This window comes from Mirounga leonina, unplaced genomic scaffold (assembly GCF_011800145.1).
Source record: "Mirounga leonina isolate KUSES-001 unplaced genomic scaffold, KU_Mleo_1.0 Mir_170, whole genome shotgun sequence".
NCBI classification, from domain to species: domain Eukaryota; kingdom Metazoa; phylum Chordata; class Mammalia; order Carnivora; family Phocidae; genus Mirounga; species Mirounga leonina.
In genome coordinates, this window is record NW_023270433.1 from 33,747,115 (window position 1) to 33,760,291 (window position 13,177).

General features: G+C 48.8%; 1 protein-coding gene across 3 annotated transcripts in view; it reads left to right on the forward strand.

The window, feature by feature from the left end:
* Window positions 1–13,177, forward strand: part of FBXO10 (F-box protein 10) — a 51,078-nt gene that overhangs the window by 29,721 nt on the left and 8,180 nt on the right. For all 3 annotated transcript variants that reach the window (XM_035016288.1, XM_035016289.1, XM_035016287.1), the window contains 4 exons: window positions 547–1,380; window positions 5,729–5,878; window positions 8,140–8,276; window positions 12,370–12,440. In XM_035016288.1, the coding sequence (XP_034872179.1) occupies window positions 547–1,380; window positions 5,729–5,878; window positions 8,140–8,276; window positions 12,370–12,440 (1,192 nt within the window). The remainder of the gene's footprint in view (window positions 1–546; window positions 1,381–5,728; window positions 5,879–8,139; window positions 8,277–12,369; window positions 12,441–13,177) is intronic.

Here is a 13,177-nt window from a genome sequence, read left to right on the forward strand (position 1 = left end):
AAGTTGTGCTCAAATCCCAGCCAATTCTTGGTTTATGAAAGTCCAAAGCTCTCCCGGTCATTCCTGATCATCCCTAGAGTGATGCTCACCCTGCTGGTTCACCTCCTGTGTTACCATGTTGACTCCATCTCACCCAACATCCCTCTGAGCTTCAGCTTCTTCCCTCTTCCCCATCTTCACCCCTCAGAGTTTATATTCTCACTAGACACTAATTGAGTACTGGGAGAATTTACTTGAGATTTGAGGTCTTTAGGAAGGGCCCTGTTGCAGAGTGTGAACTTTTCTGCCTTTATCCATTTCCAGTCCCTTTGGGATTGGAAGGAGGGAAAGGCAGCAACTCCAAATTATCCTTCCTCTGATGCAGAGCAGCTTCCTGTCCCCATCCCCCTGTGTGGGGGCTGACACATGTCCTTAGGAAGGAGGAGAACAGGATCAGCAGGACAAATGGCCTCTCCAGGCTCCACCCTCCTTAAAGAGCAGTTAGAGTACTGACTGGCAAAACAATTCTTATCCCTGTTTTACCATTTTCTCTTTTCTATTCCTCAGACAACATCGGGTCATGTTCAGTTTGACAACTGCAACTTTGAGAATGGGCACATCCAGGTCCATGGCCCAGGCACCTGCCAAGTGAAGTTTTGTACCTTCAAAAACACCCATGTTTTCCTGCACAATGTGCCCTTGTGTGTCCTGGAAAACTGTGAATTTGTGGGCAGTGAAAACAACTCTGTGACTGTTGAGGGCCACCCATCTGCAGACAAGAACTGGGCCTACAAGTATCTACTAGGGCTTATCAAGTCTTCACCCAGCATACTCCCCACAGAGGACTCTGACTCTTTAATGTCCCTAGACCTGGAGAGCAGGGACCAGGCCTGGAGCCCAAGGACCTGTGACATTGTCATCGAGGGCAGCCAAAGCCCTACCAGCCCAGCTTCTACCTCCCCAAAGCCAGGCTCCAAGGCTGGCTCACAGGAGGCAGAGGTGGGCAGTGATGGGGAAAGGGTGGCCCAGACTCCAGACAGCAGCGATGGAGGCCTGAGTCCTAGTGGTGAGGATGAGGATGAGGACCAGCTCACATACAGACTGTCCTACCAAGTGCAGGGCCCACGCCCTGTCCTGGGGGGCTCCTTTCTCGGCCCACCACTTCCAGGAGCATCCATTCAGCTGCCCAGTTGCCTAGTGCTGAACTCACTGCAGCAGGAGCTGCAGAAGGACAAGGAGGCCATGGCACTGGCCAGCTCTGTGCAGGGCTGCCTCATCCGCAAGTGCCTCTTCCGGGACGGGAAGGGAGGTGTCTTTGTTTGCTCCTATGGCCGAGCCAAGATGGAAGGAAACATCTTCCGGAACCTGACTTACGCGGTGCGGTGTATACATAATAGCAAGGTACCATCATAAGGTTTACTCTACAGACCTGTGAGGCCTCACTGGGTCACTAGGAACATGATTTTGATTAATGAGAGAAGGTTCCTGTGGCTATACACAGGAAGGCTTTGGTGAGGCTGTTTTGCATTTTTTTTAAATCATCTTTTTTTCAGCTTATAACACACCCTTGCCTTATGTCCGTCGTCAGAGCAGAAACCATTCTTCCCATTTTACAGAAGAGGAAACAGACCCAGAGGGGAAATGCGACTCACTCGGGGTCACACAGCAAGTTAATGGCAGAACTGGGACTAGAACCCAGGTCTTCCAACTCCTTTCACTATGTCATGCTGTTTCTCAAATATGTCCCCAAGTCCTAGTAGAAGGAACAAGGGCTCTTTAGCCTGGATGAGAGGAAATTGAGGGACACATGATCACTGGCTTTGATCCAAACTGGAGAAGACTTCCCAGAAGAGGTGTCTAAGCTGTGTAGGATGAGTAGAGGACAGCCAAGGAAAGTGGTGTGCGTGTGGTTGAAAGGGTGCAGAGTGAGGGCATTCCAGGCAGCCGGAACATTCTATGCTGGGGCCTGGGTGTGAGGCTGATTGTAACAGTGTGCTGAGGATGGAGGAGTGGTTGAAAATGAGGCAGGGGAGGTGAGCAGAAGCCACCTTGCCCTGGGCCTGGAAAGCCCCTTTGAGAGACACTGGGACTTTAGGCTAAGAGCAGTGCGTCCTGCCACTGATGCCGTCCTGACCCTGCGGTCTCTTGGGGCGCTGCGGGACAGTCCACAGATCCTCCAAACTGCTGAGCACACGAAAGGCTTCTGAAAGGAAAGGCACAGCCTTTTGGAAGAAAGCATGGCCTAGCTCCTGGGTTTGAGTCTTACCTCTCCACTGACTCACCACGAGCGTTACTGTCCTCTTCTGTAGAATGGAAATAAGCATCCCTGCCTTGCCTCTCTCACTGGGGTTTGTGAGGCTCCAGTGCCGTAAAATTGGCAGAGCACCTAGTAAGCTGCAGGGCATCGTACACGTGTCACGTGTGAGACTCACAGATCTCTGCAGGCTGCTAGAATGGTTAACAGCAATCACATCTGATTGCACTTTGTCCAGCCCACTTCCAAAGAGGATTTTAAAGGGTGGTGTTACCCTGAAAGAACATCAGACTACTATGTAGAGAATAAAAGATGATGGTCAGATCAAAAGGATGGGTGATAGTTGTGCTCTCAGGTACCACGATGAAAGGATCTGGTCTGAGCCCCCAGGAGGGTCTTCCCTCTTGCATAGTTATTACGAGTGTGGCTTCTGAGTCGAATTCTGCCTCTGCCCCCTAATAGCTATTGTCCTTTGGACTAACAATACTGTCTGCCTCCCACGTGTGGTAAAGACTAGCTCAGGTCGTATATATAAAGTTCTTAGCAATATGTCTGGCACAGAGCAAGTGCTCAACAGATTGTTGTTGTTGTTGATTTTTTAGAAGCGCTATTACAGTCCGGCGTGGGAGGTGCTGTGGGTGGCGTAGGCGCCCAGCCTCAGGGAGAGGGTCCCTGGAGGAGCAGTGCCTGGGCTGAGCTATGTAGGAGCTGGCAACGGGAAGCTGTGAGACACGGAGGTGTGCTTGAAGGCCAGATGTGAGAAAGGACGCCGTACATTTAGGGAGTCACCAATGACTCAAGCAGCCAGAGCATGAGCTGATGGCTGCGACAGGGGACCAGGGAGTCCGCAGGAGTCAGCTAGCTGAGGCACGGAAGGCTTGCCACAGAGATTGGAGTTTGCTGTGAAGGCAAGGGAAACTCACAGACAGATTTTAAGCAGAGGAGAACTGTGGTCAGATCTGTATTTGGAAAGCTTTCTGGGGAATGGAATGGAGGGGAGCAAGGCTGGAGGCAAGACCAGTGAGGGGCAGTGGAAAACTGTGGTCCAGAGATGGAGAGGAGGGGACAGAGCATTCTGGAAAGGTAGAAGGGAGGGCTTTAGGAGGGAGCAGTCAAAGGCATGAGGCTGAGGCTTCTGGCCTGAGCGGCAGAGGCATCAGCAGGAACATGGGAGGTTAGAGTGTGGAGACAGATGCTGAGTTTGGGGCATTTCCAACATCTATCAGAGATGCTGTCTGGTTACCTGGGTCTGGAGCTTTGGGGAGAGATGTGCCCTGCCAGGCAGACTTGGAAGCAGGTGGTAGCTGGGAGTCATCGAAAAGGAAAAGTTATGTGAAAAGTTACACAACCTTACTTGTAGCCCTTTTAAACAATTGCCTCCAGGGGCTTCTGGCAGGAATTGTGCAGCCTATAAATTCCTAGTGAGTCTCTAGCAAGGAACCTAAGAAACTGATATTCAGGATTTTTGACTTAAAAAAAAAATCCATGAATCTCCTGAGTATCCAGCATCAGGTACTATGTGCTGAGTGGCATTCATACAAGCAGGGAGCTGTGGGCGGGGGTGCCAGGACTGCTGAGCTGGTCCCATGCCCATGAGCAAAGCCTTGATCCGGTGGCCGGAGGGCAGCCACCCCTCCCTGCCTTCTAGAACATCCCCAGGGGAGTAAGGCTGACAGAAAGAGCCCAGTTGCTTCGGGCTCCACAAAGAAGACTGGTGTTTATCTTGCTGTTTTGTGTACCTTGTATAGAGACTGAGGTCAGTTGCATTTATGTGTGGAGATGGGCATACCTCTTCTTTTGCCAGACCTTTAGAGGACCAGGTTTTGGGTCAGTCTAGTGAGGATTGAGCTGGTTTGGGTTTTGTTATTATCCTCCGCCTACCATAGGCTTCATGTTCTTTACCTTCTGCTGGTTTGCCAGTAGGCTTTGCTCTGCTCCCTGTCCTCCCAGCAGTAGACTGCTTTCACTTGTGGCTCTGGCTGGTGGTAGGGTTTCTCGTGTACGTTTGTCCTTAGTCTTAGGTAGGTGCTGTGTCTGTGGGCTTGGAAGTAGGTCCTGCCTCACCCCCAGCATGAGGGGGACTCTAATGATCGGAGCCCGAGGTGGGGTTTTTTCTTTCACTTCCTTGAGAGTGACAGGGCTTGCTGCCCTTCTCCCAGCTGCTTCAGGCTTGTTCAGCAGGAACGCTGGGGAGAAAACTCCGAGAGGGGCTCAGTGCTTTTCCCACAGTGGCTGCACTGCCTTTCCCCCATGCCTGTGCCATGAGGGAGGCTGTCCCCAGTCTCTTGTCCGGTCCCCAGTCTTTCCCCAGGAGCACCTAGCGAGGCGTGTGGAAAAGGGAGCAGAAACACCTACTCCCAGAGTTTCCGCACCCTCAACGCTAGTTCACACTTGGCCTTTAACAGTTCGCTAAAACTTGTAGCTGGGTTCTTACCAGTTCATGGGGCACCTGCATCTGCACAGGCAGGCACGGGCTCACATCTCATCTCCTGGGAGGTGCCTGTTGTCCTTGGATTTCAGGCTCCTTGCTTGTCCTGCCACCTCAGCTCTCTGATGCATTCAAGAAAGTGTGTGTTGTTGCATATTATCTGATTCTGTTCTTCTAGGTGTGGGAGCAATGAATGCTCTTATCAACTTTCTCTATCCTAAACGGAAGACTTCTCCTTGAATATGTACTTCTGTTCTACTTTACCACTCCCAGGCTTTTATTTTAGTAATATATCGTTTATCCTAATGTAATATATTTTACTATTAATACAAAGTTGCTTAAAATAATACAAATATATTCTGAATTTTTAATATGCTTATTAAATAGGGGGAAAAATGTGAGTGGCAATACATCCCCTTAAATAAGCTGTGTGCTGGGTTGTGGTACCTTGTTTAAAGGAGGCTTCCTTGTACCAATACTTCTAATTGTCCCGTAGTTTGGAGTACCAGGGGTTTTTCCACCCCTGGACCATACACCCAAGAAAGATTCAGAATGGACAAGAATAGGACTTTGTCTTACAATGTAAAAGAGAAGGTAGGAGGTTATTCTCAGGTGCTTTCTCAGGCAGGTGAATTTTAGCAAAGGCACATGTGGGAATTTGATTCCATTCATTGTAGCTTGGAACCTGGGGAGATCTTCATGTGACCCCAGTCCACATAGAGTTTGAAGACCACCAAATCCCATCTTCTCTGAGGGTCCCTTCCATCCCATCATCCAGTTATTCTGCTCGCAATTTGTGACTACGGGGCACGGGGCCAAGCTTCAGTCCGGGTTTTATTAAAAAAAAAAAACCACTGCGGTTGGTAAGGAGCCTGCGGGGCAAAGCCAAGCAGGGCTCAGAGCTTGCTCCGCTCCTGGGAGTACACAAGGTGGGAAGAGGCGGCCCTTGCCTGTGGGCGGAATAGCATGGAGGGAGCAGATGGTAAGAAAAGGACTCAAGTGTTCCCCAAGTGGTTTTATAAAAAACCCGTGACAAGAAAACAAATGGCTTTCTCTTTTCTGCCTAGATTGTCATGCTCAGGAATGACATTCACCGTTGCAGAGCGTCAGGCATCTTTCTTCGCTTGGAGGGCGGAGGCTTGATCGCTGGCAACAACATTTACCACAATGCGGAGGCCGGCGTAGACATCCGGAAAAAGTCCAACCCACTCATTCTGGTACTTCTGTCTTCATGCTCTTTTAGGTGGCTCTTGGTTCTCAAGCCTTTTCTGAGATTATTTAAGTAAATGTTGCCATCTTGAGTTTGTTTATTTTTAAAGACTTTGAGAGCAAGCACAAGAAGGGGGAGGGTCAGAGGGAGAAGAAGACTCCCCACTGAACAGGGAGCTGGATGCGGGGCTCGAGATGCCGGGACTCCGGCAGGGATCATGACCTGAGCCAAAGGCAGACACTTAACTGACTGAGCCACCCAGACGCCCCATTACCTTGAATTTGTATTGCTTCCTGCTTGCAAGTGGTTCCTTCCCTTTTCTCTGTGTGTCCTTATGACTCTGTGCCTCCCTCTTTCTTCATGTATTGGGAGTGGCTTTGAATAGATCACCTCCCTCCAGTCTCCTTGTCAGTAAGAAATAGGACTGGATAGACAGGGAAATTTCACAGAGCACTTCCTCAGCCCTGATAGGCTCTGGTTGGTTTTGAGTTTGATAAAAATAAAGCTATATCTGCCCTACAAGACACCTGGATCAAAAATAAAGCACCAAGTTAGATCATTCTTCACAATAAAAAGGACATTTAGGATATTGAGTTCTGAAGATTGTTTCATGGATATTGTGAAGTCATGTGAGTTTGATTTTACACCAATGAGAAAGCCACTTAAGATGGTAGAATATGGGACCAGTGATATGAGAGAACAGCCCCTTTTCCTACTCTGGGCTTCCCTGAGAGACACATTTCCTAGGAAGTAGGAGATGTGTCAGACTTCTTACGGACTTGAAAAAGTAATATCCACCCTTATACATAGTGCTTATTGTATGCCACATACTGTTCTGAGCACTTTGTATATATTTACTTATTTATGGTTTAATCTTTTCACAGCCCTGTGTGGTAGAATTATTGTTTATCCCCATTTTACAGATGAGGATACTGAGGCACAAAGAGACTAAGGATGTTGCCCCAAATCATACAACTCATGACAGAGCTGACAGGCAGTCTGACTCAGGGTTGATGTTCTTGACCCATTATATTAGACTGCCCTCGCAAAATGCAGATGGAGGGCAGTCCCTAACTCTGTTTAAAAAGACATGCCTGACCAGTGTCCTCTTTCAACCCCTCCCCTCACTGTGTCTCTGCCAGGCAGCTGGCATCTGACGCACAGCCTTGGCTGAGGAAGTTATCGCCACTGTTGCCAGAGAGATGAGAGGAGTTTGCCTTCCCAGGGCAGAGGGGACAGGCCAGTTTGGCAGGGGGAGGAGGAGGGGGCGTCATGTTTCTGCCCTGGCTTCCCGAAAGGGTGTGGGGGATGGAAATGCCACTGCTTACGCTTCTCTCGCCGAGCTTTTCAACCTGTGAGCGATTTCTGTTAGGCAGTGGTTGCCCGGTTGAGTCTGCCAAATCCTTCAGGAGAAAATCTGGAAAGTGAGTAAGAATAGGAAAGCTTACAGTGTGGCACATTTTCAAGCAAGCTAGAACTTTGTTTTTGTTAAATCGTTTTGGAAGAGAAACCGCTAACTTCCTGGCTTAAGTACAGGAATGTATTTAGGCTGTAAATTAACAGAGTGAAAGAATTTTATTATCATTTATTATGATCTAAAAATGTTGTCACTGTGCAAAAGCAGGTAACCAGGAAACTAAGCTTCAGATCTGGCTCTGCCCCACACTGTGTGACCCTGGGCCTGCTTCCCCATTCGTACAAAGAGATACTCGAAATAAATCTAAGGGTCTTTGTAGCGTGCACACCCTCTGTGCTCTCGTGCCCCATGGAACCACCAGGTTCCCCAGAGCCACACCTTTCCACAGGCCCTCCCTGAATGGGAAGTGAGGAATAGGAGCCAGATGGCTCTCCCCCTTCCTTGAAGGTGCCCGCTTGGGACTGCACGTGGCCAACATTGTCATATAGTGGGGGCTGCCCTTCCCGGAGAGGTGGGCTCCCTGGCTCCAGGATGGTGTGGCCTGGCCAGATGAATGGGGGGTGGGGGGAGCTCTGGAGGCTCAGCAGTTTTCAGTGGCGTACTTTGCAGGTGGAGGCAAGAGGCTGGGTGGCGAAGGCTCCTCTCTCTGGATTCTCCCTTACAGCTCTGCATGTGTGTGGCGGGGCAGCAGCGTGGTCCATTCATTTTGTCTTATGCTAGCTAAGGGTCTTCAGTGGCGTTGTTTTCTCCACTGTGTTCACCCTGGCCCTGCTGTGGGACGGCAGTTGAGCACTCTGCTTCTTGCTGGCTGGTCTGATCTGTCTTCTGTGCTGTCTCATGTTCCCTTGCAGTGTAACCAGATCCACCATGGCCTTCGTTCTGGCATTGTCGTCCTTGGCAATGGGAAAGGCATCATCCGGAACAATCAAATCTTTTCAAATAAGGAGGCTGGCATTTATATCCTGTACCATGGAAATCCAGTCGTGAGGTATGTATGCTGTACTCAGACCATCCTCACCCGTGGTCCCTTTGAACCTCTGTGATCTCTCTCTTTCCTACTTCCTGGCTTTCCTCCATTTGAAAACATTTTTGTTTACTAACACAACTGTATAGCAAAACAAGCAAAGACCAGACTCCACCCTGATCCCACCGTAGTAACACAAGCACTTTTGTTTGCATTCCCTTCCAGTTCACGGTGTAGCCATTCTTCTCAGCAGCCATTAGTGAGCGCCTCTGATAAGGGTGGTAAAGAGGGGCACCCCCCCCCGCCGGAGCTTACTCTAGCATGGAGGACATGTGTGACCAGAAATAACTCTAAGATAGAGATGGCATAAAGGTTTCAACTCACCCGACAGGTCTGTTCAGTTGAAAGTGGCTACCTAGGATGCTCTGTTAAGATCTGGCCTCAGCACAAAAGCATGCCGTGACCGATCAGCGGAGCGAGCTGTAGATGCGAGGAGCAGGGGCACTGCGGGCACTGGGAGCTGCCATCCCAGCTCTCATACACAGCAGACTGACAGACGCCATCAAGGGAATCATTTATTAAGGGGATGTGCGAAGACCTAATTTTCAAGGGGGCGTGAGAGTTGGACTCTGAAATATGGGTAGGAAGTGGGCTGTCACGGAGATGGGGAGTGGACATTCCTACTAAAGGAAACCACATGAGCACAGGCAGCAGAGCACCTGATTCAGGGCTTAGCTGACAGTCCACTGTGGCTTGAGAACACATCTGACACGAGTTGTTAGGTCTTGCTTCGGGAAAATAACTGGCAGAGATGTGCAGCAAATATATTCTGAAGTGTTTTTTCCCCTTGATTATTCCATATGCACTCTTCCGTGTTGTTTCATGGCTTTTGTCAGTTTTGGAAAGTTTCAGAACATTCTGTTGTTTTGATATTCCATTATTTTTTGAACCAGTCCTATTACTGTTAGGCATCTATTTTTCACTGTTACAGGCAGCTTACTGAAAACAGTTTGTGGTCCCAGAGCTCTTTTTCCATCTTTTGCATTATTGAAGAGTATGTGTTTGTATGTGTGTTTTTCCTTTAACACACATTTGAGTGTTTACTCTCTATGTAAGGGGACAGTGATATAAAAAGTGTGTAAGAACAGTCTCTGCTCCATAGAATTTACAGTCTCATGCTGGAGACAGACACACAAATAACCCTGAGTGAAGACTCACCAAAACGAGTGCTTCTCGGGCACCTGGGTGGCTCAGTTGGTTAAGCGACTGCCTTCGGCTCAGGTCATGATCCTGGAGTCCCTGGATCGAGTCCCGCATCGGGCTCCCTGCTCGGCGAGGAGCCTACTTCTCCCTCTAGCCCCACCCCCTCTCATGTACTCTCTCTCTCATTCTCGCTCTCTAAAATAAATAAATAAATCTTAAAAAAAAAAAACAAAACAAAAAACGAGTGCTTCTCAATAGGCCTTCGTGTAAGTGCCAAAGGAGCCAGCCACGATTCCAGCTGAGCGAGTCAGGGAAGGGCATGGGGGGAGCTGACATGGAGTTGTGCCTAAAGGGTAAGTAGGATTTTGTGGCCGGGGAGATGGTATTCTGGGCCCAGCGGCAGTGAAATTCAGGGTGTGTCCTGGAAAGATGGTAACAAATGTGTCTGTCACGAGATGCCCAGGGGGTTGAGTAAATTGGCCTACAAAGCAGGTTGCGGCTGGAACACAGAACCTCAGGTATCGAGTGGGATATGTAGAATAATGGTTCTCCAAATACATCCATTTCCTAATCCTTGGAGCCTGTGAACATGTGCTCTTACGTGGTAAAAGAGACATTGCAGATGTGTTCGTCAAGAATCTTGAAATGGGGAGATTATCGTGGATTATCCAGGTGGGCCCAGTGTAATCCTAAGGATCCTTAGAGGGAAGCAGGAGAATGAGTTGAGAGGAGGAAATGTGACACCAGAAGCAGAGATCAGAGTGATGAGGCCAGAGGCCAAGAAATCTGGGGGGCCTCAAGAAGCTGGAAAAGACAAGAAATGGATTCCCCCAGACCTTCCAGGAGGAACACACGTCTGCTGACACCTTGATTTAGCCCTGTAGGACCCATTTTGGATTTCTGACCTCCTAAACAAGAAGGTCAGAAATCTGTGTTGCTTGAAGGCAGTGTGTTTTTGGTGATTTGTTACAGCAGCCATTCATCAATCTGGGAAGTTGGACTTGACCTTGTGGGTGCGGGTAACAGTTGAGTTTTGAGCAAGGACTGTTACAGTCAGATTGGTGTCTTGGTTTTTAAAACAGAACCCTCTTTGAGGGGCACCTGGCTGGCTCAGTTGGTGGAGTGTGTGACTCTTGATCTCGGGGCTGTGAGTTCCAGACCCACACTGGGTGTAGAGATTACTTAAAAGCTTTTTAAAAAAACAACAACAGAATCTCTTTGAGAGGACACATTGTGCTTTTTTCCTTTATGTTTCCTTGTGATGGAAGGTAGGGATCTGGGGGAAGGTACAGAATCAATTTTGAGGTCCCTGAAGTGGCTAGATGAGGCAAACCACCGCAGTTTTCTTTGCCAGGGAGAGTTTTATAACCTTTTGTGTTTCCCTTTTTGCTTTGGCTGTAAGGAAGCACAGGGCTCAGAAGGGCTCATCTGAAGTAAACATCCCACCCTTGGTTTTTGGAACAATCATCTGTCCCCTTTTCCTAAATGTTTTCTGATACCTCTTTTATCTTTGATTTGCCCTCCCTGTGTACAAACACATACATGTTTCTCCAAGTGGCCACGGGTTCTTCCTGGAGGTAAGTAGATTCATATTGAAAACACGCCAGCTGTACATTTGCTGCTCTGGCAAAGCCCACAGATCCACAGACGAGGCGTGCCCTAGCCCAGGGACTGTCTCTGACCATGAATTCTAAAAACCCACAGGAACCATCTGCTGATAGAATTGTAACCAGATCAAAGCACACTCGTCAAATCTAAGGGCAGAGATAGGGATGTTTTTAACAAAGGATTTCACTTGTTCAGCCCAAATCCATGGTGTAGGTGCAGTTGACATTTCGCTTCCCCAGCATCAACATAATTTGCTGGGTTTTTTCCTCCAAGGACATAAACCATTTGGAACCTACCCTAAGAAATGGAAAATTTAGCCAAATCCTATTCAGTGAAGTTCTGTGGGGTGCCAGGCCCTGTGTTAGGCTCTGAAGAGCCAGATGAATATTTGGACCTAAATCCCTCAGCCACATGATGGGAATTAGGAGGGTTGCCTCCTAAGACAGGAGGCAGGTGCCCTTCCAGGAAGAAAGGAGGTCACAGCATTCCTGTTAGTAAAAATAACAAACAGCACATGTGTCCTCCAGGGATAACCCAGTTGTGCTAACATCCAGGTGTGACTGGCCTTGTTTTAACAGGCAGGAAACCAAGTTGCAGAGACTGGAAAGCAATGCATGTCTTTCAGCATGCTCAGGTTTTTCATTCGCAAGGCCTTTCCATGGCAGTGACAGCTGTTGCGGAGGAGTGGGTTTTCCTGTATCTTCCTTATGTGGCTAACCCAGCCCATGAGGTTTCATGTTGGTTACACATTGATATTCTTTTTTTTTCCCCCACATTGTCCAGTATTCTTAAAACCCCCTTTTTAAAAATCTGCTTTTCTTCTTTTAAGGCATACCATTATTTTATGTTGTCATTCAGTGGGTAGGTGATCACGTTAACAGAAAACAGAAGATAGCAGGCTCTTTATAGGCAGAGAATCTGATTCAGGCTTTGGACACAAATCATGCCCAAATAAGTTTAACACAGTCCTAGGAATTCTTGACACTGCCAAGACTTGTCATCTGTGCACCACGATGACCTGCGTTTCAAACGGTGTTTGTATGTGAGCGATAGTTAAGAGAGGCCACGGAAACATGAATATCATCGTGCTCGTGTGGCATAGTTGTAGGTTTAGTTCTGGATCAAGTTGTCTCTGGGATAACTGACAATTTTTAAATGCCTGGCTTCTAGGACTTCAGAAAATACTTTATGCCTCTGTGGACTTGAGTCATCTGGGGAAGGTTACAAAAGAAAAGAGTCACCTTGCGCAGGCATTGGATTTGACACATCGGTCTGGTCTCACTCTCTTCTTCTCCTTCCATTTTAGTGGGAACCACATTTTCAAGGGTCGTGCAGCCGGCATAGCAGTGAATGAGAACGGCAAAGGCCTCATCACAGGTAGGAGTGGGAACTGCCTAGGGCCATGGCCAACTGAGCAACCAGCAGCCAAGCCAACGTCCCTGGCCTTGCCCCCCGCCAGTCCTTCACCTTGACAGACTGGCCTCCTCCTCTGAATAGTAGGCCAGCACCCTGGGACTCCGGCCCCATGCACTGGCCCTGCTTGTCACAAGGAGGGCCTGAGAAGGAGGGAGTGTCTGTCTGCTCTTTGTCAGGCTTGCTGCTTACAGGAGCTCCCTGGACGGCTCACATAACACTGTCAGAAACATTTATGGCACACAGACCGAATCCCTCCTCTTGTCTTTTGTATGGGCTTGTGCCCGCTCTGGAAATGTATCCCCATTTCCCCCCTGCCTGGCCAGCTCCTGCCCATCCTTCAGGTCTCAGCCTAAATGTCCCTTCCTCAGGGAAGCCTGCCCTGACCTCCCACTGTGCACTCAGACACTCACAGTACCCAGCGGGCACGCTCTAGGACATCTTGTTTTCTTAGTGATCTGTGTAAGGGCAGTCTCCTCTACTGTAAGGCAGCAAGTTCTCTAAGGCCAGAACCAAGTCTACGTGCTACCTGAGTGTGGCCTCAGCACAGAGCACAGCCATACCTGGGACATAAGAGATTGGCCCAGTGAGTCCCTGTGACTGAACCAGCTGTCCTTCATTCATCAGACATTTATTGAGCACACACTGTATGCAGGAGCTGGGGATACGGCATGCAAAACAGATGTGTGAAACAGCTGCCC